This window comes from Haplochromis burtoni, unplaced genomic scaffold (genome assembly GCF_018398535.1).
Source record: "Haplochromis burtoni strain Fernald_Lab_line unplaced genomic scaffold, NCSU_Asbu1 Contig_43, whole genome shotgun sequence".
In the NCBI taxonomy this organism is placed as follows: domain Eukaryota; kingdom Metazoa; phylum Chordata; class Actinopteri; order Cichliformes; family Cichlidae; genus Haplochromis; species Haplochromis burtoni.
In genome coordinates, this window is record NW_024582404.1 from 2670763 (window position 1) to 2695574 (window position 24812).

General features: G+C 41.6%; 3 protein-coding genes across 5 annotated transcripts in view; 1 reads left to right on the top strand and 2 right to left on the bottom strand.

Annotated features, from left to right (window-relative positions):
* Window positions 1-24812, bottom strand: part of dmrt1 (doublesex and mab-3 related transcription factor 1) — a 61580-nt gene that overhangs the window by 21738 nt on the left and 15030 nt on the right. The window lies entirely within an intron of this gene.
* On the bottom strand, window positions 2082-7218 carry LOC121814397 (cilia- and flagella-associated protein 157-like). 2 transcript variants are annotated; one of them, XM_042220126.1, is made up of 5 exons: window positions 6977-7218; window positions 4930-5201; window positions 3839-3989; window positions 2932-3199; window positions 2082-2664 (listed from the first exon to the last, which is right to left on the bottom strand). In XM_042220126.1, exons 1-5 carry the CDS (start codon window positions 7138-7140, stop codon window positions 2437-2439), a joined length of 1083 nt encoding a protein of 360 aa, XP_042076060.1. In that variant the 5' UTR covers window positions 7141-7218; the 3' UTR covers window positions 2082-2436. The 2 variants fall into 2 exon arrangements, with proteins under 2 accessions (XP_042076060.1, XP_042076059.1); XM_042220125.1 differs by having other exon boundaries at window positions 3839-3992.
* Window positions 8918-22828, top strand: LOC121814398 (doublesex- and mab-3-related transcription factor 1-like; the record flags this gene model as incomplete). The annotated part of the gene is given in 4 exon segments (XM_042220127.1): window positions 8918-9352; window positions 12170-12338; window positions 13505-13662; window positions 22651-22828. Coding segments are annotated over 4 exon segments (721 nt in total), but the record flags the coding sequence as incomplete, so codon positions are not given.

Sequence of the window (24812 nt, forward strand, 5' to 3'; positions counted from 1 at the left end):
ACGAGTCACACCTATGACCAGTTCAGAACCACTAAGTTTAACGTGTCTTTGGACTGTGGGAGGAAGAAGGGAACTGTAGAAGAGTGAGCAGACATACAAGTCTGTAAAGGTCTCGGCCGGGCAGTGGATTTGGAATCAGGACCTTCCTGATGTGAGGCCACAGTAGTAACCGCTGCACCCCCGTGCACCTGAAGGGATGAACCAGAACCATGGCTGTGAACCGTGGTCCAAACCAAACTGTCACAGGACACAGATGTTTTCTCTTCCTCATCATTTGAACTCCAAATGAGCAAAACTCCAGATCAGAAACATGATTTTACACCAAAACAACAAAGAAAACCAGCAGTCACCTGCACCTTGCATCGCATCTCTTTATTACGAGCCTTTATTTCCAGTCTAACGACGGCCAACTTCACTTCCATCAACATCAAGTTTTCATGTTTTCATGTGCAGATAAAAAACGTTTTTTATCTGCCACTTCCTGAGCCTCTGATGATGGAGTTGTGTATAAAAGTGTTTATAATCCTGAAACGGTTGATGCAGTTGTTGAAGCCAAGCTGAAAGTGTTCACTTCTTGGCAGTTTCAGTTGACATGCACACAGAGCCAAAGCTACAAAAATGGTCATTGTCCAAAAACTTGCTGATAAGATGTGAACGAGCCTCAGCAGACATCAAGGCCGCGGCCTGACACATGCACGCTGCCGTTTACAGGAGCACAGGAGTGATCTAACAGCCGACATATTAAACGCAGCCTTGTCTGCAGAAACACGCTTTATCTTCCAGCTCTGGGAGACACGGCGCACACCCACACACCAAGTTTGGTTGTGTCTGAACTAAGCAAGCATGATGACAATAAGCTGAGTCAAGGAAAAACATTCTCCACCCAACAGGCCTCCCTTTTAAACGCTTAGTTATTCCTTCTGAGAACCACATTATCAGAGCCTGTGCAGCAGTAGCTGCAGTATTAGCCCACAGCAGACCCCACTCACCCCACCGATGGAAGCAGATATCCTTCATCCTTCTTCCTGTTAGTGAGTCTGTTCCTGTGTTTTTATTATAATGTGCCATCATCTGATTAACAGCGTGTCAAGTGTTTCAACATCCAATATTCCCTAATTGGAATTCTGCCGGGTGGATGGGAGTGAACATTTTGAAAACACTGGTTTTTGTACCTGATGAAGGTCGGCTGAAGTGAAACATGATTTAATAAAATATGAGAAACGAGACAGCGTGGGGAGGTTCTCGGTTTATCTTTACTGTAGCACTGATTTTACCTTTTTACAATAAAATGAAGATCTAAACAAGCAAACGATAACATCTGATGGAGACTAATTTATTAGTCAATAGTCTGGGCTAGCAACCTTCTTTCCTCGCATGCTAACCAACAGTTTAACGCAAAAACAGCACTTCAGATGAGTGTCTTATGTCCCTGATGTGTTGGAGGAGAACAGGTACCTGGGCTGAGATCAGCAGGCTCTGTTTCCTGTGGCAGCTCAGATGCTTCAAGCAAAATCACACTTGTAAGAGAGTAGTGCAGATGTCACCAGGACGAACACTTAAAATCCTGAAAACGCCATCAATGTTGTTTCTGTTCTGTAGTGTTTGTACTGAGGTGAAGGGACAAGTGTTCAAGTCTGTCCTTACAGCTGAATCAGAAGAAGGAAGTGCACAAGCACAGGAAAAACGACACAGCTCAAAGACCTGCATCCAGAATTCGTGCTGCACGAGTTCATGATCCCCTGAGATGCACATTTTTGTGTGAGACAGCACAGTGTGGATGTGGAATCAATCAAAATGTTTGCAGCAGCTAACATTAAACACATAAAGTAACTGTAACGTTAGCAGTGTACTCACAGTCTCTGTCATTTCAAATAAACCATCAACCTTCGTGTCAGTGTTAAATGACAGCTCTTCTTTGCACTGCGCTCTGCTCTGTGCCTCCCTCTGCTATACTGAGCCACTTTAATGTCTTTGGGGATCTGCTGTGCTGTTTTTATTACATTCAGTAAGCCACCAAGGCCGTTTCTGTATCTTTAAAAACACATAAGCTCATTTAATTTCTAAAGTTCAGCTGGCAAATTTCTGTATTTCTGCTGCACTAATGTAAAATACTAGTTTATGTCTTTGTATTGAAGTAAAACAAAAATGAGTGCACAAATATTTTTCTATTTTTAAATATTAATACATGAATTTTCCAGCAATCATAAGTAAAAAAGGAATAAACTATAAAGTACTGTGGGTGTTTTCTTGTCTCGTTCAGGGAGGCCTCATCATCATGATCCAGCCATCAGCTGCTACCAGTAACAGGATTCAGTGCTTTTATGTTTCCTGTCTGTCTCTTTTGTGTCTCTGTTGTTATTGATTTATTTGATTACTTATTATTGATGAATCTCACTGTGGAGTTATCGCTTGCATATAAACGTACCACAAATGAGACTACGAGCCCGTATGTGTAATAACTGCACCTGCTGCTTTGCTTTCATTAACATGAACGTGAACCTGAGTGAGACTCATCTGTACGGACGGCAGAGTGAACTTTGACCTCAGCGCCTCCATCTTGCCCAGGGCTCCTGCGTGTTCGGTCTGAAGCTGCTCGAGCTGCTGCCTGCAGTCCTTCTGCTCCGCCTGCAGCTGCTGGCACTTCTCTGTGAGCTGCTCCACCACCTGATGGAGAGAGTTGGGTATGGATTTAGAGTGAATCCCTTGTTTGTCATGTTAAGAAAATGTTGGCGTTAAACACGATGAAAGGGACTGGCAGTGGGAGCACACTGTCTAATGCTGGTCCACTTTTCAGTAACCTTGATTTGACTAAATAAAACGTGGATTATTTGAAGCCACTGTAATCTGAGTGGACAGTGAAGCATGACTGTGGTTACACTGCATTTAAAATATTAAGTTAAACTTAAAGACATTAAGAATTCCTTCTCTTACCTTCTTACGGACGCAGCTGGTGCGTGACGTCTCTCTGAGCATTTCTTCCAGGCTTTCCACATCCGTGCTGAGCTGACTCTTGCAGCCCCGCAGGGCGGCATTCTCCTCCATCAGGATCTGCACCTGCTCCGACAGCTGCCCCACGCAAGCTTTCACCTCCGCGTTCTCCTGCAGCGCCAGCCTGGTCGTCTCCGGGACTTTCTGGTCCACCAGGAGCTGCACCTCTGCTGCCATGGCTGCAGCGTGAGACTCCATCTCCCTCTCCAATCTTTGGCAGGACACAAGACAAAGGAGGTAAAGTCAGAGGGTATTTTAGGTGGATAATTCAGGTATGCAGCCTTGTGAGGAGACACTGACGATATTTGTGTATTTGCTGTGCAGTAGATAAGGTGAGTGTTCTCATATATTAGCCATTTTATTCAATTCAATTTTATTTATATAGCGCCAAATCACAACAAAAGTCGCCTCAAGGCGCTTCATAGATATGCAGAGAAAAACCCAACAATCATATGACCCCCTATGAGCAGCACTTTGGCGACAGTGGGAAGGAAAAACTCCCTTTTAACAGGAAGAAACCTCCAGCAGAACCAGGCTCAGGGAGGGGCGGGGCCATCTGCTGTGATTGGTTGGGGTGAGAGAAAACTTATTTTATGCCCTTAAATTTATGCCTGCAGGTTCAGAGCTTCAAAGGAACACGACCCTTGGTGGGACGAGGATGACATAAAGGAAAAAACATTCGTGCTACAGAGGCAGGATTAACATGTCGTCCTGAAGACAAGCTGCGAGTTGCTGCGATGACACGGATTTGTTTACAGTCTGAACTTAAACTAGTTTCTACGAGTGGACTCGACCCGGGTAATGGAACGAGTCTGTGCTGTGATTTTTATGTACTAAAAGTGGATTCCACCTCCTCTTTTCCAGCAGCGCTTTCATCTCCAGGCTGTGAATGTCATCCTTGTGCTCTTCCTTCTGACTTGCCAGCTGCTTCTCCAGAGACTCTAAGCTGGACATCATCTCCTCCTTTTGCCCCTGAAACGCCTCCAGGCTTGCAAACCTCTCTGCTAGAGGAGAGAAGAGGAGAGTTTAAATCATTCCCTGAAGCCAGTCTTTGCTGAAATAAACCTCCTGAAAGTTTAATGGTTCCTGCTGGAAACACTTGCATCCAAAAGAAATCTGGGCTGGATTTTCAAGGAATACTATAAATATAGGAATACTATAAAGCTGAGCTCCTTTTAACATCTTTGGCAGGGAGAGGCTGATCGAGGCCTCTTCCAGCAAATCACTGTCAGCTCTTTTCAGCCTTTCCAAAAGTAAAACCTTTTTTTAAATTTTAGTATTATTAATTTCTATATTTGAGAAAAAACAAAAAGGCTTTAATTGGAAGGAAAACTTTTGAGTTCCCACATTTGAATTCTTGTGGCAGACACTTCATGGTATGATACAACATTAAACTAATGTTTAAGAACAGGCTTCAGAAAGTTAAATGGAAAATGTATATTCTCCTGAAATGCAAAGACATATTTAATTTAACATATTTAAAATATCACGAGATTCCAAATAATGTAATCATTAAGATTCCCCCACAGAGCTTTATTAATGCTACACAGACAGGGACACACACCACCCTCATAAATATGAACAAATACTTTGGAGTAAAATCCATCTGAAATGTATAAAATCAAAGATTTATTTATTCAAATAATTGATTATTGAGGAAAATATGTCTCTGTATAAACTGAACTCATACCAGTCGTTTGACCAGATGCCATTAAAATTAGTTACACGTAAAACTTTCAAACAAAAGAATGGAGTGATATTTTGTAATGATTGTGAAAGCATATGTTCACAAAGGGAGGAAGATCCAGAAATTTCATCTTTTATTTAAAAAAAAATCCTTATTATTATTTTAAAAATCGAATCCCTACCATCACTTTGATGTTTACGTGGATACCCTGTGGTAAACTCTGGTGGGCTACATGCTAAGAGCTGAACTTTTACCGAGTGCTGTGTTTTCTTTGATAAGCTCATCGATGCGGTTCTGTAGCTCCTGCCTCTCCCGGCTGTGCCGCAGCTGCAGGGCGTCTCTTTCCTGATCTGAAGCCTGCAGCTGGTTCTGCAGCCGCTGCGACAGCTCGCCCACCTCGTCCTCCTTCTCCAACAGGGAACGCTTCAGGTACGCGATCGTGTCTCTGTTCTCCTGCTCCAGTGTGCTGCGCTGAGTCAGCAAGTCTTTCCTCTGTCTCACAAGGTCATCACATTTCAGCTGATATCTGAGGGGTTAAGGATGACAGCTTCAACGATTTATAAACTGCATCTGGCCTTTTCTGGATTTGAAGCAGCTCTACAGCTCGAGCAGAGCATGCACTGTCTGAGTGACCTCAAGCTCACTCAGACCGATGGATGCCTGAAACAAATAAATATGTGAAGGTCTCGAGGCCTGTAGAAACCACAGTTTTGCAGGTGTGGGAGTGATATTTTATTTCCAGCTTCTCAAATACAAAATATCTTTAAAACAGGCCACATCAGGTGAATGTTTTGACAGATATTAAAGCTGGAAAACCCTAAAAAATATTCCCAGTGTGACATGTACCAAATCCAAATGAACTTTTTTTTTTAGAAAAAGCAAGTTTCCAATACTTGAAAAACAAACAGACACTTTCAACACTTAATTTTCTTTCTTTTGAGAAAATTCTGACAGTAAGCACCTAAAATTACTGACACAAGACAATCAACTTGCCTGAAATACTTTAATATTCTTTTTGAACCTTGGTTAGTTTCAAAGTCACCACAAAGCAGTGTGAGAAACACGAGTCTCACACTACAATTTACTTTCTTTTCTTTTTTAAATAAATTTTTATTGCTTTTTGCAACAGCATACAAAGGTTTGTTCAGTAATATGCCGCAGTAAATAGAACACTTTTACCCCCTCAGCTCCCATCCCTGCTCTCCCAAACCTACATCAAATAAAAACACATGAAATGTGCATACATTAGTACAATATGTGGCATTTATACATACTGAAGGAAACAAAAAGGGAAGAAAAAGAAATAGCTAGCACAGCACAACAATTCTGCATCATCCAAAATGGAAAAATGTTCCACGGGCTTCTCCACATTTAAAACATGTATCTGGAATTCTGTTATTATATTTGTTCAATTTCACCGGTGTTACATATGTTTGCATGATCCAATTGTATTGTAATAACTTTAGGTTACTATTAATCGATTGTTTTTGTGATTTTAAGCAAATTGACTTCCATGTCTCCTCAGAAATATTAATATTTAGGTCCTTTCTCCAAGCTTCTAACTTAGAAACTGATGTTTCTGGAGAGGCAGAGACAATCCAGTTATAGAATGTTGAAATTAAATTAAGCCTTTATTACCACCTTTTCCCACCATTAACTCCTCTAACTTACTTAACTGGGGAAGGCTGAGAAACTGATTTTGCATGGAAGAAATGAAGCTTCTAATCTGTAAATACTTTTGAAACTAAATCCTCAAATGAAACCATTATTCCATCACAAAAAAGATCACCCACTTTCCTAACACCTTTTTCTGCCCAACCCTGGAACCCTGCGTCCAAATTTCCTGGTGCAAATAAAGCATTTCCCAAATAGGACTAAACTGAGAGAGATTATTCTTAATATTCATCATTTCTTTTATTGTAAACCAAACTTCAATCATATTTCGGACTATGGGATTATTTGTTTCTTTCTTTAATTGTTTTGGCTGTGCAGAGTATAAGTACAAGTTTAATGGCATTTTAAGAGAATTTGCTTCCATCCCCACCCAAGATGGGGTATTTTGGGATGAAAAATAAAACATTATTGTCCTTAGTTATTATCTGAGCGCACCAAAGAATGAAGGTCTCACTGTAGCTTGTAAAATCAGTTCATTTCAATGAAGCTTTGTAAATTCAGCCTCCATTATGCTAATGCAACATTAGATCGAGTTAGCAAATAAAACATATTTAAGATATCATTACAAAGTGCTTTGTACTGCACACACAATCACTCTAAACATTACGGTAAACTTAAACGGCTCACCGCTCCAACTCGTCGGTTAAATACGCTATCTGTGTCAGGTAGAGGTCCTTCTCTTTGTCCGCAGACCCGCTTTTCTCTGCAGGAAACTCGGAGTTTTCCTTTTTCGGTGTCTTCTTGTTTCCATCTCGTTTGTCGCTGCCTTTTCTCTCCGTCTTTCTGGGCATTGTGTCTCACACAAAGTTAGCTAAAGTTTCCGCGGATAGCCCGGCGCGAGAAACTAAACGGCACCGTTGCTAGGCAATGCTGCCTTCAGTGACTTCTCGGAAACGGTGACGACTTCTTCTTTAAGCTGATTCGTGATTGTGAATTGACTGAGATTTAAACTTTCTTGATAACAATTTAATACATACCGTGCTGGGATAAAAGACTTTCATGCCTTTTAAATGTGGCAGAGCTAATATATCTTTCCATTCTGTTTAATATGCCATCATTTTCCCTTAAAATTCAGTTAATGTGCAATCACAAATAGAACTAAATGCATAGAAAATAAGAATGAAAAGAAAATAATTAAAAAGACACTGGCGCATAGAGAGTACAAAAGAAACTGAAGACTGAGTTCATGGTTGTAGCTAAAAGGTATCAACGGGGGAAAATATCAATATAATACATAATAACAGTGAAGCAGCAGCTACACACGGAAAGCTTCAGAAACATTTCAGAGACTAAAGTGTCGAAAATAAAAGAAACTCTTTATATGCTTTCACTTTCAGTGGCACAAATTGGTTTTCACATCTCTTTGTGTCCACCCAGGTAAATTAAATATATAAAGACAAGGTTATTTGCGTGGCCATTCATCATTTCATTTCACTGCTTCATCAATGCAAACAAACCTCTATTAGGACACAGACCATTGCAAAAGGAAGGTCTGAGACCTAACTACAGGTATTCAAAGCCAACTTCATACCTACTTCTTGTTGCATCGTATACTCAGTTTAAAGCATAAATCATTGTGGGGGCTGGATTACATAGTTGGCTTTTATTGGCTCTACTGTTCATTTTACACTGATGATCATTTCAAAATAAGTGTCTCTCTCTGAGCTGCTGAGAGGCAGCATTTATTCATATTTATTATAGAGCGGTGGATGATAGGCACATACGTTTTCCATGTTGGTCTGCTGTGTTTTACAGGCCTGCTTGGACTGGATTCAGACTAATGGAGATGTTACCTGCATTAAACTGCAGACTTTATCACTGCATTATAATCTGTCATTATAACCTTTAGAGGCAATTAAACGCAGTGTTGCAGCCCTGCTTTCAGTTACTTTAGGACCTGAGCCAGTGAAGTGTAGCAGCTATTTATTTTGACTCAGTGATTCGGGGCTGCTTTTTAATTGGCAACTTTGTTTTATCCCCCCTCCGTTTGGCTGTAAGGATTTTAATTGGCTGCCTCTGAGCTTCACCTCACTCCCTGTCTATAAATCCACCGGGCTGACTGACGGTGCGGAGGTCAGCTCAGTTTCAGCTCAGTCAAGCTGAGCAATTAATTAATTCACCGGCAGCCAAGGTGGGAAAAACACTGCAATAAATATGTTTCAGTGGGAAGATACTATAAAGAATATTACACTGATAGTAATAGTTATTTTAATTTGACAGGCAGAACAATTTCCTGTATTTAATTTGGGGGATAATTGGCATGAACCGTAGTTAAGTTAAATCTTCAGATTATAACACAGAGTCATGGTTATATTCTGTTACCTACTTGGCCCACGCGTTGGTCCTTCAGACTGCAAAGCTGGCACAGACTGAGTTAAAGTCCAAAGAGTGCCTCTTTTCACTCTGCAAAGCCATCAGGTGGCCTCTGAGGACACTTTTCTGGTCCCTGCACCTCATAAGAAGAATTGTATTGAATTTTAAATTGTGTTTTTGAGTCAATATTTTTAACTCGTGACTGCAGAGAGAAAAACGGGAGGCCTGCAGAATGATGCTTCTGTACTTGCAGCTCTCTCCCCCGCATTGTTTCCTCCCACTGGATCCCAGGCCTTCCGGAAAAAAACCAAAAAGCAGGGTGTGGAGGGACAGGGACCTTACAGCCTCCAGCCTGGCACCAGTGCATATCTTATCAGCCAGCCTCTGCTTGGGCTCAGCAGCAGACCTGTCCGTGTGCACACGTCTTCTCTGGGCAGGTCCAACAGTTATCAGCACTCCTTATTGCCAGGACCCATGAGCCAGGACAAACAGAGTAAGCAGGTACCGGATTGCAGCGGACCAATGTCCCCCAAAGCCAAGAAATCCCCCAGGATGCCCAAGTGCTCCCGCTGTAGAAATCACGGATACGTGTCTCCACTGAAGGGACACAAGCGCTTTTGCAACTGGAGGGACTGACAGTGTCCCAAATGCAAACTGATCGCGGAGAGACAGAGAGTCATGGCGGCCCAGGTAACTCAGTTTAGGCGCCCGTTAGCGCGGCTAGCTGCAGCTAAGAACAAAACTGCTTTTTAACACCAAGCCAAAGGTTTTGTGACCACACACAGCCACACAGGCTGTTTGGGACTTTCTATTTATGTCTGTGGACTTTTAAACCCTGTTTGCTGCGGGTGAGTCTGTTCATTAGTAATAACCACCCAGAAAGCAGCTAGCCAAGTTCGTACAGAGCTAACAGTTAGCTGCCGCACGGAGCTAAAGTTCAGGGTTAAAATGTTCCAGCAGCTGCTCACATTTATAAGATACTTACAAAAAGCAAAGTGAATTCATTTGTAACTTTGTAATTTAAAGTGACAATTTAAGAGTAAAATAACATTTTAAATGTATTAAGTTACTAAAAATAACCACATGTTTTTTTTCTTGCAAAGAATATTTTTGTTGGTTCTTCCAGTATTTCCCCACATTGATATCTACTGTTTTTTCTTTGAGCTTCTTTAAATCCATGTTGTTGATTCTGCTCTCACTTTTTTTAAACATTGTTTATTGAGTTTTATATTACAGAACAAGCAAAGAATAATAGTACAGTTAACATGAGATTTATATTAAAGAACATAGTCTCTGCTCTCACTTTTAATGATCTATCCTGTAAAGAACACTTTAATAACTGAAGTTTATTGTCTTTTTTAAATAGACTGTATTTAATCCTATTGAAAACTTTTTTTTAGCAGGAAACGCAGCAAAATTTAGAAATCAGTGGCTTTTAAAGTCAGTAGTGCTGGATAATTTCCTCATTTTCTAAAGAAGAGATGAATAATTTGGTCTAGCGCGGTCAGGTGTGTGAAAACTGTTTAAATAAGTTATTTGGAATTTCTGCTTGAAAGTGACTCTTACGGTGAACTGATACTAACAAAATGAGCAGATAAAGAATTAAAATGTCTTTTTAACTGGGTAAAACATCATGTTTTACTCTTGACCCTGAGATACATCGATGCACAGAGCTGTCAGTTTACAGAAAGCTGAGCCGATGGCCTGATTGATTACACCAGTCATTGATTGTTTGTTAATTTATTTCAAACATGTAAACAATATACACGTACACTTAGAAAAGAAAATAAGAGAGAGAAAAAAATACTATACAAAAATCAGTACATTTCAATATTGCTACCATTCTGATTCATTTACACGTTGAAAGGGAAGAAGTACACACTTATTTGATCCCACCCCTTTGCCATAAATTATCATTCAATATTTAGTCAGCTTCCTTACTGATATAATTTGTAATAAAAATAGTGAACAGATTTCTAATATACTATATCCTGTACATCTTTTAATAGAGACATTCACATAATTTCAAGATCATATTTTTATAACTCTTTTTGAACTGTTTTGTGTTTGGACGTTGCTTTAATTCCATATTCAGTTTGTTCCACAGTTTCACTCCATGAACAGAAACACAAAAGCCTTTTCTTGTAGTACGGACCTTCCCTGTTTTGAAGTTACAAAAACCCTTAAATTATAACTTCCTTCTTTCAAAACAAACATACTCTGAATATTTCCTGGCAGTTCTTTATTTTTTGCTTTGAATAGAATTTGTGCTGTTTGGAATTTCACTAGATCGTCAATTTTCAATATTTCAGACTGCAAAAATAGTGAGTTTGTATGTTCCCTATAACCTGCATTGTGGATGATTCGAATTGCTTTTTTTGAAGAGTAAAAAGTGAATGTAATGTGGTTTTATAGTTATTGCCCCAGACCTCTGCACAATAGCTTAAGTATGGTGAAACCAGTGAACAGTAGAGAATATGAAGTGATGTTCTGTCGAATACCTGTTTTGCCTTGTTTAGTACTGCAATGCTTCGTGATACTTTGGAATGAATATATCTTACGTGAGCTCTCCAGTTAAGTTTTTCATCTATTATTACCCCCAGAAATTTATTTTCACTGACTCTTTCAATATCAACACCATTTATTTGAATCTTTGCATTTGTATTTAAACTACTATTTCCAAATAACATAAGTTTAGATTTATTCAAATTTAATGATAATTTGTTTTTATCAAGCCAGAACTTCACTTTACTTATTTCATTAGTCATATCCTCCAATAAATTCTGCAGATCATCACCAGAGCAAAAAATGTTTGTATCGTCAGCAAAGAGAACCATTTTTAATACTTTGGACACTTTACAGATGTCGTTAATGTACAAGTTGAAGAATTTTGGACCCAAAACTGACCCTTGGGGTACACCACAAGCAATGTCCATACATAAGGAGCAACCACCATTTATTTTCACAAACTGCTTCCTGTCACTTAAATAACTCCGGACCCAATCTAAAACCCCCTCTGACACCATAACGTTCCAGTTTTCTTATTAATATATCATGATCTATAGTGTCAAATGCCTTTGTCAAGTCTATGAATAACCCAGCCACATATTGCTTTTTGTCTATGGAATTTGTGATGTATTCTATTGAATCTAATAGTGCCGATGATGTTGATCTGCTTGATCTGAATCCGTACTGACTCTCAGTGAGTAGTTTATGTTTATCTATAAATTTTTCCAGTCGGTTGTTAAACAGTTTTTGAAGAATTATAAACAACAAAGAGCTGCTGGTTTCATCTCGCTCAGCAGCCAGGAGCGTGTTTTCAATATCTCTTGTTTTATGGCGATATCAACAGTTTATCTGCACACAAACAATCTTATTATTGTCTAATCAGGTGTAATTACAATTTTCAGACGAGCCTCTGTTTAAATCTGTTCTGGGAAGTCAGCAGATAAGGGCAATGTTTGTTTCATGCTCGCGGTTCCTTATCAAACCTCTCCTCCCTTCCAGGTTGCCCTGAGGAGGCAGCAGGCCCAAGAAGAAGAGCTTGGGATGTGTAGTCCAGTGTCTCTGTCCGGTTCTGAGATGATGGTCAAGAATGAAGTTGGAGCAGACTGCCTGTTCTCTGTGGAGGGACGGTCCCCGACACCTACCAGCCACCCCACCTCTGCTGTCACAGGTAACCTCGTGTTACATGGACCTCGTCAGATTTTGTTGTGTTATGAATCTTATTATTAGAGATCTCCAGTGTTTTTAGTTATTAAACAAAAACAAAAACAAAAACAATGCTATTAACGTGTCAAAAGTGTCTGAAATAATTCCAGTTAATTCTCTCAAAGACACCTTTTCACCTGTGAGGTCTGGACACAGGTCAGTGTTACTGCCTGCACTTCAGCTGCAAGTCACTTTGTTCATGTGCTGGTCTGAGAAGCATCCACCTGCCTGCACTCCCTCCTTCTCTGTTGTGTGCCTGTCTAGATAAACCAGTTACCCCTCAGTGAATTAATGTTGTTGCTTTTTTAAAATGTTAATTGGTGTTATTGCTAATCCAAGGCTGAACAACATCCTGTGGACTGAACACGTTTCTAGACGAGAACAAGAGACTCTGTGATAACAAAGGACACTGGAAACTTGAAAATATGTCCTTGAGTTTTTCTTCCAGGTTGCGTGGAAGCTGACACAGAAGAGTGTTTCGCTGATAGCGCTTGAATGTGATTTTGGATCAAGGCTGCTCTTATCTTGCACTTTGTATGTTTGTATGTGTGTTCCTTTTATTTTGAGGGAACGGGGGGGTAGAGATGAAGATTGAGGTATAAAAAGGAGTGGAGCACTGTGTGGAGCAGGAGTTGGGACAGTAAATGTGATCATGTTTGGCTCCAGTGTGCACAGTGTCTTCCCTGTGCAAAGATCAGGGTCTGCCTGGGAAGAATGTGTCCTTGCTGATAAGAAACGTACAACCGAGAGTGAGTAATGATGACTTAATGGTCATCTTCATCCTGAAAAATGACAATTGTATGTTTGACACCAAGTACAGCTGTCACCTGAAGATGGAGCTGTTGGGCAGCATGTTTCAAAATGAACTCTTTCTGTCTCCTTTAATGATCTGAACAAGTGTAACTTAAATGCTGAGAGAAGTTAATTGTTACATTTTAGCATCAGTAAAATGTGAGACGGGCGTAACGAGACTTGTTTCCTTGTTAAAACTGCAACAAAACACAAACACGAGCGTTTGAAAACATCCTGAACATCATATGTTAAATTACCTGACAGTGCTGAAACAACCAGCCACACACTTTACTCTTCATCCTCGCGGTCTCATCGTGATTTGTTTGTTTTTGTGTCCAGGGACCCGCTCAGCATCGTCCCCCAGCCCATCAGCCGCTGCCAGGGCTCATACCGAGGGACCGTCTGACCTCCTGCTGGAAACCCCCTATTACAATTTCTACCAGCCTTCGCGCTACCCCACCTACTATGGAAACCTTTACAACTACCCGCAGTACCAGGTGAGCCACAGTCAGTGTGATCAGGAGCTAATGAAGGCGTGAGCGTTGGTCCTGCTTGTTGGATACGTTGATTTGACAGGAATTTTAAACAGCTGGGTGAGCTCGGCAGGACAAATCTGTCCGTGTGCGTCAAGCTACAATTCATAATCGTATTACTTTAACCCAGTTACATCAAACCTGGCCCGCTACAGGGGATTAACTGTTGTGGCTTCAAATATAAAAGAACCGCTTTTGTGTTGGAATGTTCTTCATGTTTAGAAACAGGTCTGCACATAGTTTATTGTTCGCGTAGCAGCAAAGCCTGTAAAGCAGCATGGAAGAAATTCATGCCACAGAAACGGGAGGTAAGCGGCTTTACGGCGCTTCAGTCGGGAAAGGCTTCGCTTTCACGCCAACTTATCACGAGAGTGTCGCGTTTCTCTCAGACAATCACTGGTGTTAAACCAGTGTGAAACTGGTGTTAAATGATCCTCATTTTAAATGAGTGTTTGTTAGATTGGCAGTGATTTGTTATTATGTAGACACTCACAGCCCAGAAATCCTTGTAACTCACAGTTTTGATTATGTTAAACTGATATTCTAATGTCTAAATTCCAGCCTCTTGTTGGGTTTGTGGCTATAAAGAGATCTCACAGGTCTGCTTCACTCAGTCAGTGTGCAGGCTACACTGCTTTTATTTGCCAGTTACTTTGGACTACATGAACAGAAAAGCCTAAATCTGAAGTTGCTTTGCATTTAATCCTCTGGGGTGTCTTCACTCTGTCAGTAGGTCTGCAGCTTCTCAGTCCTCCAGGTCATGGCAGTTTTAAGTGCTTGAACTGAAAACAGCTGGAATATTTTGATCATTAGGATCTTTCACCCGTCATCCGAGAGGCATCTTCAGTGCTCAAAACTCAGGTAGTTTTTCCCCAATGCAGAGGCCAAAAGGTCGATTCTGTTCATCTTCATGTTTACATCATCATCATCATCCAGGCGACGTCTTCAGTCTCAGCTGACTGCAGGTTTCAACCTTATAAACAGGACATTTGCATAATGACTGAAACCAGAACACTGAAGGAACAATGGGCTGGGAGGTCAGTTCATTGATCATTAATATGCAAATCATCATGAATATTGATCAACAACCACTGATCAAGTCAGCTCAGACTGAAGAAGTCACTTGGATGATGATGAAACAGATGAACAGAATCAATCTTTTGGGATTTACTTACCTGGATGTTTGAGTCTGAACATCAAGACACCTTGATGCAGAGGTGTCAGACATAAGGCCCGGGGCCCAGAATCAGGCCACCGCTGACTCCAGTCTGACCCAATGGATGTTTTACAGCGCTTCTTATTAATAAAGACCTCCCCCATGATAGGGCTGTATGACCAAAATCTCATATCCCGATATAAGACATCTATCGTCCGATAACGAGATAAATCACAAAAATTTAACATTTTCTGTAAATTCTGTCAATCTCGGGTTGCTGAAATGTTTCCAGCTCAACAGGATCTTGAGCTTTATTCTGAAAGGTTTATGTGCAACATAAACAAGCGGACACGCGATGGTGTTACCGTCTCTGTTGCTAACGACAACACATAAAAACAGGCGCTTGTCCATCTGTAGTGTGGTTATATTAAATATAAGAGAAAGAGAGAACTTTAAGAAATTAATATAGCCACTACAGTGACCATCAAAATGAAAAAATATTTGCACAGAAACAGACGTTTATATATCGTTATATCGAACAGCCCTACCCCATGATCATTCATACTACACCACAGTAACTCGGTTAAACATACGTTTACATGACAGAAAAGTTTCGTTTTTTCAGTGTTTAATATGAAAATGTTTCTTTTTTAATTCACAAGAATTAATTTCTTACAGTTTAAGCCCAAAGAGTCGTGTTGATTATACCGTCATGTATCTGAGATGAGCTAAAGTTGAACTTTCTCACTTTGGGGTTTCTGAGGGTGCAGTTAGACTTCTTTACACTGACAGAGCGCAGAGTTTCACTGGTCCCGCCCCCTGAAGCTCAGAGTGAGCCTACCATATAAAATGAGTTTGACGTGCTTGCCTTAGTGGTCACTTCATAGTATGTTACAGTCCTGCAAACCCAGAGGATAAAGATGCGTCCAGTTTCTGACTCCAGGTCCGCTGCCTCGCTCTTACTGCGCTCAAGTACAGACCTCTGTTTACATCACTGAAATGAATTTGGGGCTGATTATACTGGATGTTTACTGCTCGGTCAAAAGAAAAGCGATGAAAATCAATCCAGTGTTAAATCATCTTCAAGGATACTTTAGTGAACTAAAGGTGTCTAAAAACAGAAACCAGCTGTGAACAATAAAAATCAGCTCTAGACTTTGGATGGCTGCAAATGAACTGCATTCACAAAGTGTTTGTATCCAGATAACTGCTCTGAACTTATGTATAGAATAGAATAGAATAGAATAGAATAGAATAGAATAATCCTTTAATTGTCCCGCAGGGGAAATTTGGTTCTAAAGGCAGCAAAAAAACACCTATACAAGCAGAAGAGGACACAGGATGGAGACACACAAAATTTTACATATTTCCATCATGGACGATCGTTACCAAAACAGTTCTGTGCAGTTACTAAAATTAAAGTACAGATAAATGTCAAAGCCAGCTGTAGTGTGCAAACAGAGCAGGATATGAAAGTAGTTTAAATATCGTACCTGTGCATTAAAAAGTAGACGTGTAACTTCCAATAAGTTGGTGTATATAAACTGAGGAAAGTAGTTGTTCGGTTGATTAGTGGAAATTTACTCCACGACTAAAAACGTTGAACCCAACACTGAAACTAACAAAGCTGAACCCAAAGCTCTTAACGAGTAAACCAAAACAAGCAAACCTGCTGTGGAAAGTGAAGAAAAGTGAACAGATTTCAGAACAAAATAGAAATAAAAGCTCTGATGTTGCTGTATGTTTGCTTATTGTAATCACATTACATTTCAAAACAGCCCCAGCTGGTTTCTAACAGAAGCCGCCTGATGAACGATGTCTGTCAGAACAGTTTAAAGGACTAAATGAGGGCCAGTGTTCATGTATGAGACTGATGAGGAACTCGAACGTGTCCTGATGGAGAAGGTTCGACGTCTGTGTTCAGGAAATGTAACCGAGCTCCGTCAGTGATGCATCAGTGTGTCCTGTGCTCAGATAACCGTATACGTGGTTACACCCAGGTCACAATTCAATTGAAAAAAGTCAGCGCTGATGGTAAAAGAGAGAGCAGGACACACACACACACACACACACACACACACACACACACACACAGTAAGCTTATGCATGGAGCAGATTAGATCTATAACTCTCCTGCGTTTGTGTTTTTATGAAGAACATTTGTACCCCTCTCTCCGCCCCCTCCTTCTCTCTCAGTTGCCCCAGTAGCAACGTCTACTTTTGGGGTCACTGCCTCCGCGATCCTGCCCGCGCACAGCAGAGCCTGAATTGCAAAGGTTAATGGTATTGTCTGTCGGCAGAGGAACACACCGCTATGCCTCAGCGCCCGAGGGAGAAAGCCAGCACATTAATGCTAATCAGTTAGCGCTCTTTAGCATAATTTGGCCATCCGCTTTTGTGATTTATGATATTTTCAGTGAAGTTGTCAGGTTGAGAGGGCTACGTGCTGTGGTTATTCAATATCAGAGGCAGATTTTTTTGTATTTGCACGAGGAGCTGATTTAATGAAGATGAGTTTTAGAGCAGCAAACACTCAATAAATAATATCTGTAAGTAGAAAGGTGGGATGAAATAGTTCATTGCCTGATTTTAACATTTGGTTAAAGAGAAAGAAAGAAGGAAACTGTTGTGTGTCTCCTTTACCCGTCCTAAACCTCCAGTTCAGTGAGCTGCATTCAGATTTTAGTATCCCAAACTGAAGCGAGTCCTTGAGTTGCTCACTTTAGATTTTGTCTCCATATTTGATGCAAAGCAGTTATCGCTGTCCTGTTTCTGCACGATGCAGAGAGCACGCCCGAGTCAATGCAAGCCCAACAGCCTTTAACTTTTCATTCGTTGGGGTTTTTCTCAAGGTGTCCCTTTATAAATACAACATCTCATTGTGAGTGCATAAATGACACTATGCACATCTATAAATCTGTTGATGCTGACAGAGGTGATGGCAAAGGCGAATCATCATTAACTGTGGATGGATCTACTATGAAACTTCCAGAACTAAGAAATAAATGGTTTTCTTCACTGTGAGGCAGGAAACTCCTGACAAAGTGTGTAACAGGAGAAAAATCTGCACAGTTCACCTTGTTGCTGTAGTCGTGGGCTCACGGTCAGAATAATCTTGGCGGCTCATATACATTTTTTGATTTAAACACTGGTTTTCAGCCATGCATCCATATTCTGCTGCTGATCTGAGAGGCAGCAGTCTCAGCAGGGACCTCCTCGAGCGCTGAGGTGTCACCAAGCTGGCTGAGAAACATAATCTGACCAGTGTGCCCGAGGTCTTCCTGTGGTCTCCTACTGGTAGGACTATGATTCCTACGATGCCCAAACCACCTCATCTGGTGTCCTTATAGAAGAGTAGCAGCTTTACTCTGAGTCCCTCTCAGGCGACGAACTACAACTACTGCTGGATGGAACAGGGTTCACACTTAAATGAGCTGTGGGCCCCTGCTGGCACTGTCGTCTCATTGAGGGTCACTGTAGTGTTCAAGTGTACAAAAGAAACAAACAACCACAAATGTTTGTTTGGTACCACTGCTTGCATCCACGATCGTAGGCGAGGGCGGGAACGTAGACGGAGCAGTAAATCGACAGCTTTGATTTCACGCTCAGCTCTCTTCACCGTAAAGATTGGTACAGCGTTCAGATCCCCGCTGACTCCTGCTCCTCTCTCCACCCACTTGTGAACCCGACCCAGAGATACTTGAACTCCTCCCTAACACACCATTTTGTGGCCTCTGACTTTTCTTGCCAGCTGTTTCACGCCAGCTGCTTCACGCTTGGCTGCAAACCCTCCAGTTTAAGCGAGAGGTCACTTCCTGATAAAGCCCAGAGGCACAGAGGTGATCCCGAGGCCACCAAGCCAGAAACCGCCGGCCACACTTTGCTGCGCCTGGAAATTCTATCCATGAAAGTTACGAACAACAAGTTTCAAGTCAAACTTTGTTATTTTTTATATTTCTGCACCTGCTTTTTGCCAGTTTGTTTTCGTCTGTTCTGTTTTTATGTTTTGTTGGCACTTCTTAACGCCTCACTCATGACTGAGGTGAAATATGCATTTCCCTTAAAATCATTAAGCTAATGCGTCATAATAATGTGATGCGCAGGTCCTGAGCTCTTCCCACTGTAACAGCAGAGGAAACAATGTGGTCTTTATCAGTGGAAGGCCATCTGCCTCCTCCTTTTCTCCTGTGCACTCAGTGATGCTTGGCTGTCATGCAGGTGGATGGTGATAATATAAGGGTAGTGTAGAGCTTCCAGACAGGAGATGGTGCCAGATAAGAAGACAGGCCCTCTCAGGGAGGTAAGGAAGCCCCTCCTTAAGGACTCAGCAACTTATCTGGGCGGTTCAGAGGAGGCACTGTAGGTCTGTGAGCAAACCGCAGCGTACGGCCGTCTTACACGTTTGGCACAAGTTGTTACTGATGTCATGGTGATAATGGTGGCTTTCTCTTCACTTGCCATTTATTTCAATATTAATATCAGTGCTGTCTGACATGTGCCTTGTTTAAATCGCTTTGGTTGGTGGACATCCAGGTGTTCTCCAGACTGAGTGCAAATAAGGCAAAAACTGCACACATGCTGAAGCAGGACCACAGGAGAGCCGATGCTGCACGCCTGACCCGACAGGCTGATATTGAGACGCATTTGCATGTGCACGTCCAGTTTGTAGCAGTGGCCCTTGTTGTACTTTAATCTTGACCACAGAACTCGTAATATTTTAAAGAAATGCTGCTTTGATGTTAAACTGCGCTTTGCAGTAAAAACTGAGCAGCAGTTTCTTCATTCGCTTACAGGCCTGCAGACCACGCTTTGAGAACCATGCCCCCTTTCCTTTAACAAACAAACAACCTTTATTTGTCACATGGACAATTATACAGAGTACAACGTGTAGTGAAATTCTTGTGTCCAAGCTGCAGACAGGCTGCAGACATAGCTGCGGGGGTTGGGGTTTTGTATTTTTGCGTGGGGGGTCTAGCCAGGACCCTTACTGGAGACCGGGTGGGAATCAAGCTTGTGACTCCCGTTCCGAAGGTGTGTAGTCTTACCACTACACTATCCAGCTTCCTTCCCTCCACTTGAACTGGAGTCGGCTGATTCAGGCACAAGTGTGCAGAAAAAAAGGCGCCTTTGATTTTTCCTGCTCTTCCTTCATGCAGATCATTAAAGATTTGCAATGCAAACAGCAGCACATTTGTACCTGTAACGGCGTTACTGAATTTAGTACAATAACGGGTTAAATTACTGCCAAAAAAAAAAAAAGTTTCATGCGTGCATGTGGAAAAGATTCAGAAACAGCAGCGCGACCTCTGCACAGACCTGAGCGAGCACCAGTGAGAATGATAGCGGGCTGCAAACCAGCATGACTGAAGGCAGCCGTGGAGACGTTACTGCAGGTTAATAGGAGACTTTATTAGATTCATCAGTAAGATAGTAGAAGGGTATCAGCTGGCACTGCGATCAGCTGATCAGCCTGGAATTAAAGTTAAGCTTGACTGTGTGACTTCATTCAACTCTTATCACTGAAGGACATGTTTTTGTTTCTGTTTCCAAAGTTTGATGCTTTAGGTGAGCGTGTTAGGGTGAAGCTGCACTTGGACTGACGAGGACACACACAGTTTATTTATAGCACATACTCATAAACATTTGGAATGAAAACCTACACTGTTCACAGAAAAACACAGTAAACTGGAAATAATCTGATAAAGCAGTGGTATTCAGATTCCTCTGGGCATAACCACGTGGTCGGTGTGAATAACCAGCCTGATTATGGTCGCGTGTCTGAAGGACATCCCAGGCAGCTGTCATCTGGGTGTTTTGAGCTGCTTTCATTATTTTAACCGACACATTTTGAACCTGTTTGTGATCATTTCTCCTGACTTTACTTCTTCGTTGGTGTTGCTTCCAGCTTCAGCTTCCCATTTATCGCTCCATAACCCCCCACAGCTTTGTGAAAGCCTGATTGGTGGCTGGTGGATCCAGCTGCTGTCGAAGGTTTATTCATCATCTGTGGGGGAAATATGTTTGAACACCATTTGTCTCTTTGTGCGAGAACACCAACACTGAGCTAATTTAAAGTCCTGCTTTTTACAAAGTGGCACAAACTATCACCTGACTTGATGACAGGTCAGATGATGTGGACAGTTAGCTACACACTGTGGCATCGTGCTGAACCCGGGGATGTGCTTGCCGCCTCTGGATGTAAACGTATGGAAAAACTCAGCCTCGGCGAGCAACTTTGCCAGTTTTGTTTGGTGCTCCGTGCGTCCCGCTTAACCATCAGCGCGGTGCACTTTCAAGACTCCAGTTCCAATCTGTATTGTATTTTTCACGGCCTAATACAGGAGCCGAGTGTAGCTTAAATAACAGTTTATAAAGCTGTCGCAGAACCGATGGTGTGGACAATACGGGTGACGTATTACAGCCTGACAGAAATCAAATTCCATAAAAATGAAATTGAAAACCCTCAGCGAGGCGGGCTTGCTGCTGAGTAGACAGCTCGTTTTAAAGTTTTCAGAGGACTGAGGAAAGCCAGCTCTGGGTGTTGCTGCCCATTTTGAGAACAAGCCGCGGCCTGTGAAATCACACACTGCTAATTTTCTGTCATATATTATTTTACGGCTGTATTTCTTTCTGTCACTCCGAGTTGTTAAAGTGTTGCCTGTGAAAATCTGATGTATGAGATGAAGGATTTTACAGTCAGAATCTGAGAGTGGACTCACACAACAGCGGCGTTTATATTGTATTATAAATATATCCAGTGGCGGTGTTAGCGGGCTCTGATGTTCTGATGTAAGTCATAAAGCCAGTGTAAACCACTGTAACCTCACAGAGCTGCAGGAAATAAACTGTATTTTATATAAAACCTTTATTTAAAGTGCAGATCTTAAGATCATGTGACCCCAGTAAGGCGTATAGCCTCTGTTGAACCAACGGCTGGTGTTTGACTCACAGAGCAAAAGTCACAGGAAAGACTTTTTAAAGCCAGAACAGTTCTTTGTTCTTTTGAACAGTTCCCATGAAAATCTCCAGCTTTTTATCAGCATGTCTTTAAGCTCAGTTTTTTAATTCATCATGTAGCTACCAAGATATCAGCTCAGACGGAAACTATTCAAACACCTCAGAAAGAAATCCCCTTGTGTGCAGCTAAGATTTCAGTGTGAGCATTTAAGATCAGGACATTTTTGTCGTGAGCAAAACCAAATGTAGACTGATGTTAATTTTAGCTGTCTGCTAATCTGTCATTATTGCATTTATAACAAACAATTAAAAAGAAGCGACAGAAACACCCTTCAACTCTGTTATGGGTGATGTTGTATAGTTTGTCCACCAGAGGGCGCTCTGCAACTTCCCCAATAGCAACAAACATGTTTGGAACCAACAACCAGCTGATCCAAGAGTAAACAAGCAGATAAATAACTGCACACAACAAATGTTACAGATCTGTTTAGGTTTTGTTTGTCTGGAGGCAAAACATATATATTTAATATCCGATAATTAAAACATTTTGCTTCTAGTCTCGTGTTGTTTCTGTCGTCATCTTGTCATATGATGGTTTTGTTTCTGCTCAGCGGGGACCCCAACATGAACTTTTATCAAGAACTATTTAATCCTCATACTACACCTTCAACCATGGGTCAGCTCCTAAATATGAAGACTGACCTTAATTCAGATCTTTGGTGGATTAAAGAGGACCTCCAGGCCTCCACTTTCTGGAGCTTTGCTGTTTATCCACAGCATGCAGTGTTTGTATGTTTTCAATCTAAAAGTGCCTGTCTTTGTGTTTTACTTGCATAAAGCAGATGCCTCATGGCGATGGCCGCCTGCCCAGCCACAACGTGTCGTCTCAGTACCGCATGCACTCCTACTACCCAGCAGCCACCTACCTGACTCAGGGCCTGGGCTCCACCACCTGTGTGCCACCCTTCTTTAGCCTGGATGACAGCAATAACAGCTGCTCTGAGACCATGGCAGCCTGTGAGTGACACACAACAACACACTTCTCAGGCTCCATAAACCTTTACCCAGACTTTATCAACGGTACATGGAAGGGAGGATTGCACTCGAATCCAGAGCGCCATAAAATGCACTTTTTACTTTGACTAAACTTTTTTCCTTCCTGCTTCTGATGCAGTTCTGTGAAAGCAGGTCTGACCCGAGCGTTTCTGAAGCTACAAAGTTAAAAACAGTACTGCTCTGTTTCTTTTTGGCATGTTTAAAGATGAAGTAGATTTGATCCCCTGATCTCTGCAGCTCTCGATTTCTGGCACTTGCCAATCTGAGACGCTGATCTCTTCTTAACGTAGCTGCTGACGGAGGTGGCTTGGATTTTGTGCCTTTCTCATGCCTGTGAATGTGGGCTCATCAGATTGTGTGTGTGTTGCTTCACATGTTCAGCACAGTGTTTTTGGAATTTGTAAAGACTGCATGTAAGTGCATGATGAGAGAGAAGATCCAGCACAAAGCAGAAGAGATAGAGGGAGGCTGCTCGACTAATAAGGCCAAATGGAAATTAAGGACATTTAAAGGATTTGCTGTGTGATGGTTTCAGGCAGGATAAGCTTCAGATCAGGATTCTGGCTCTGCAGTGGACGTCGTTATTAGATTTAAATGTGTTCAGAGAGCACACGACATAATCTTAACAACTCTCAGATAAACTTGTTAGTAACAGAGGACTGCAGCATGCAGAGTTCACATTTGCATGAGCACAGTGGGAGTGCAAAGGCTGGTTTGACTGAGGCATTGAGGGTTTGATGTCTTGATTTTGTGTTATGATTTTTATTATTTGTTGTAGTTTCTGTTCCCTCCAAGGATCTGGGACTGTTTTTGTTCCTGTTTTAATTTGAAGTGTCTGCCTTTTGTGTCGTTTGTTTTGTGATTGTTGGTGCTGTTGTTGCGTTGAGTGCTCAGTCTTTGTCTCCACACACCCTGACAGAAGGTGTCTCTCTGAGTTCCTGTGATGGAGCTGCGTTAGTGTTAAAACTCAGACTGTTGGACGGTCGTCTTCTGTATCTGTTTCATGGTTATCGCCGTTTTCTTTCACACCTGTTACCTGTACAGACCTGGGCTGTTCTAATCCACACCTCCCTCATTTTTGTGATCCTCTGATATATGTAGAATCATAAACCTGTAGGTTACATAAATTCTGTAGCAATTAGCATAAAAATCTCTTTTTCCTCTTTCCTCGTGTGTTTGCCTCTTATAAACCTTTGCACATTGCAGAGATTCAGTTCTATAAAGCCTTAAATTAAACTCAAGTTTTCTTTTAACTATTTCTGGCACTCTTTGGCACAGGATAATCTATTTTTCCTTTCTTGCACTTGGCAACAGTGGGAAGGAAAAACTCACTTTTAACAGGAAGACAGCTGGTGTGAAGGAAAGGGAGACATAAGGCACGCAGAGGAGGAGAGCCAGAGATTAATAATAACTAATGATAGGAAATGAATGAAAACGAGTCATAGACGCATCTTGGTTGCAGAGATTTTTAACACTGTGAATATGACACTCAGTTCCCTTCGTGCTTACATCTAAAAACTGGGTTTGTTTTATTTTTAAGGAACTAAAGATGAAGGTTGTATTGTATGTTATTGCTCATATATAAAGGATATAGGGGAAGCGCATCAACAGTACAACATAAATATCCTTCTTTCAATGAATCGGAGCGCTGACACCACCAGCATCGCAAACCTAAAGACCCCCACGTCTCTCCTTGTGTCTGTATTTGTTTATGACTTTCACCTGTCCTTTTCCTGTGGGGGTCCCACGTCAGCCCCCTGCTGTGAATCGCCATGCTCCATTACAAGATAACAACGCTCTCTGTGGGTGGCCCCGCAGTTAGAGGCAGAGGATCAGCCTGCCTCAGTCGGGTTCTTTCACCTTTACTGTGGTTTCTCTCATCAGGAAGCGTGTACTTGCAAATATACCTGGAGACGTTTTTTCATTAATCGGATTTTTAGCTTCT

Coding starts and splice junctions, on each gene's coding strand:
- LOC121814397 (XM_042220125.1), bottom strand. CDS start 7,140: ATGCCCAGAAAGACGGAGAGAAAAGGCAGCGACAAACGAGATGGAAAC. Junction 5,202..6,976: donor TTAACCGACGAGTTGGAGCG/GTGAGCCGTTTA, acceptor TTAACCCCTCAG/ATATCAGCTGAAATGTGATG. Junction 3,993..4,929: donor CAAAGAAAACACAGCACTCG/GTAAAAGTTCAG, acceptor TCTCTCCTCTAG/CAGAGAGGTTTGCAAGCCTG.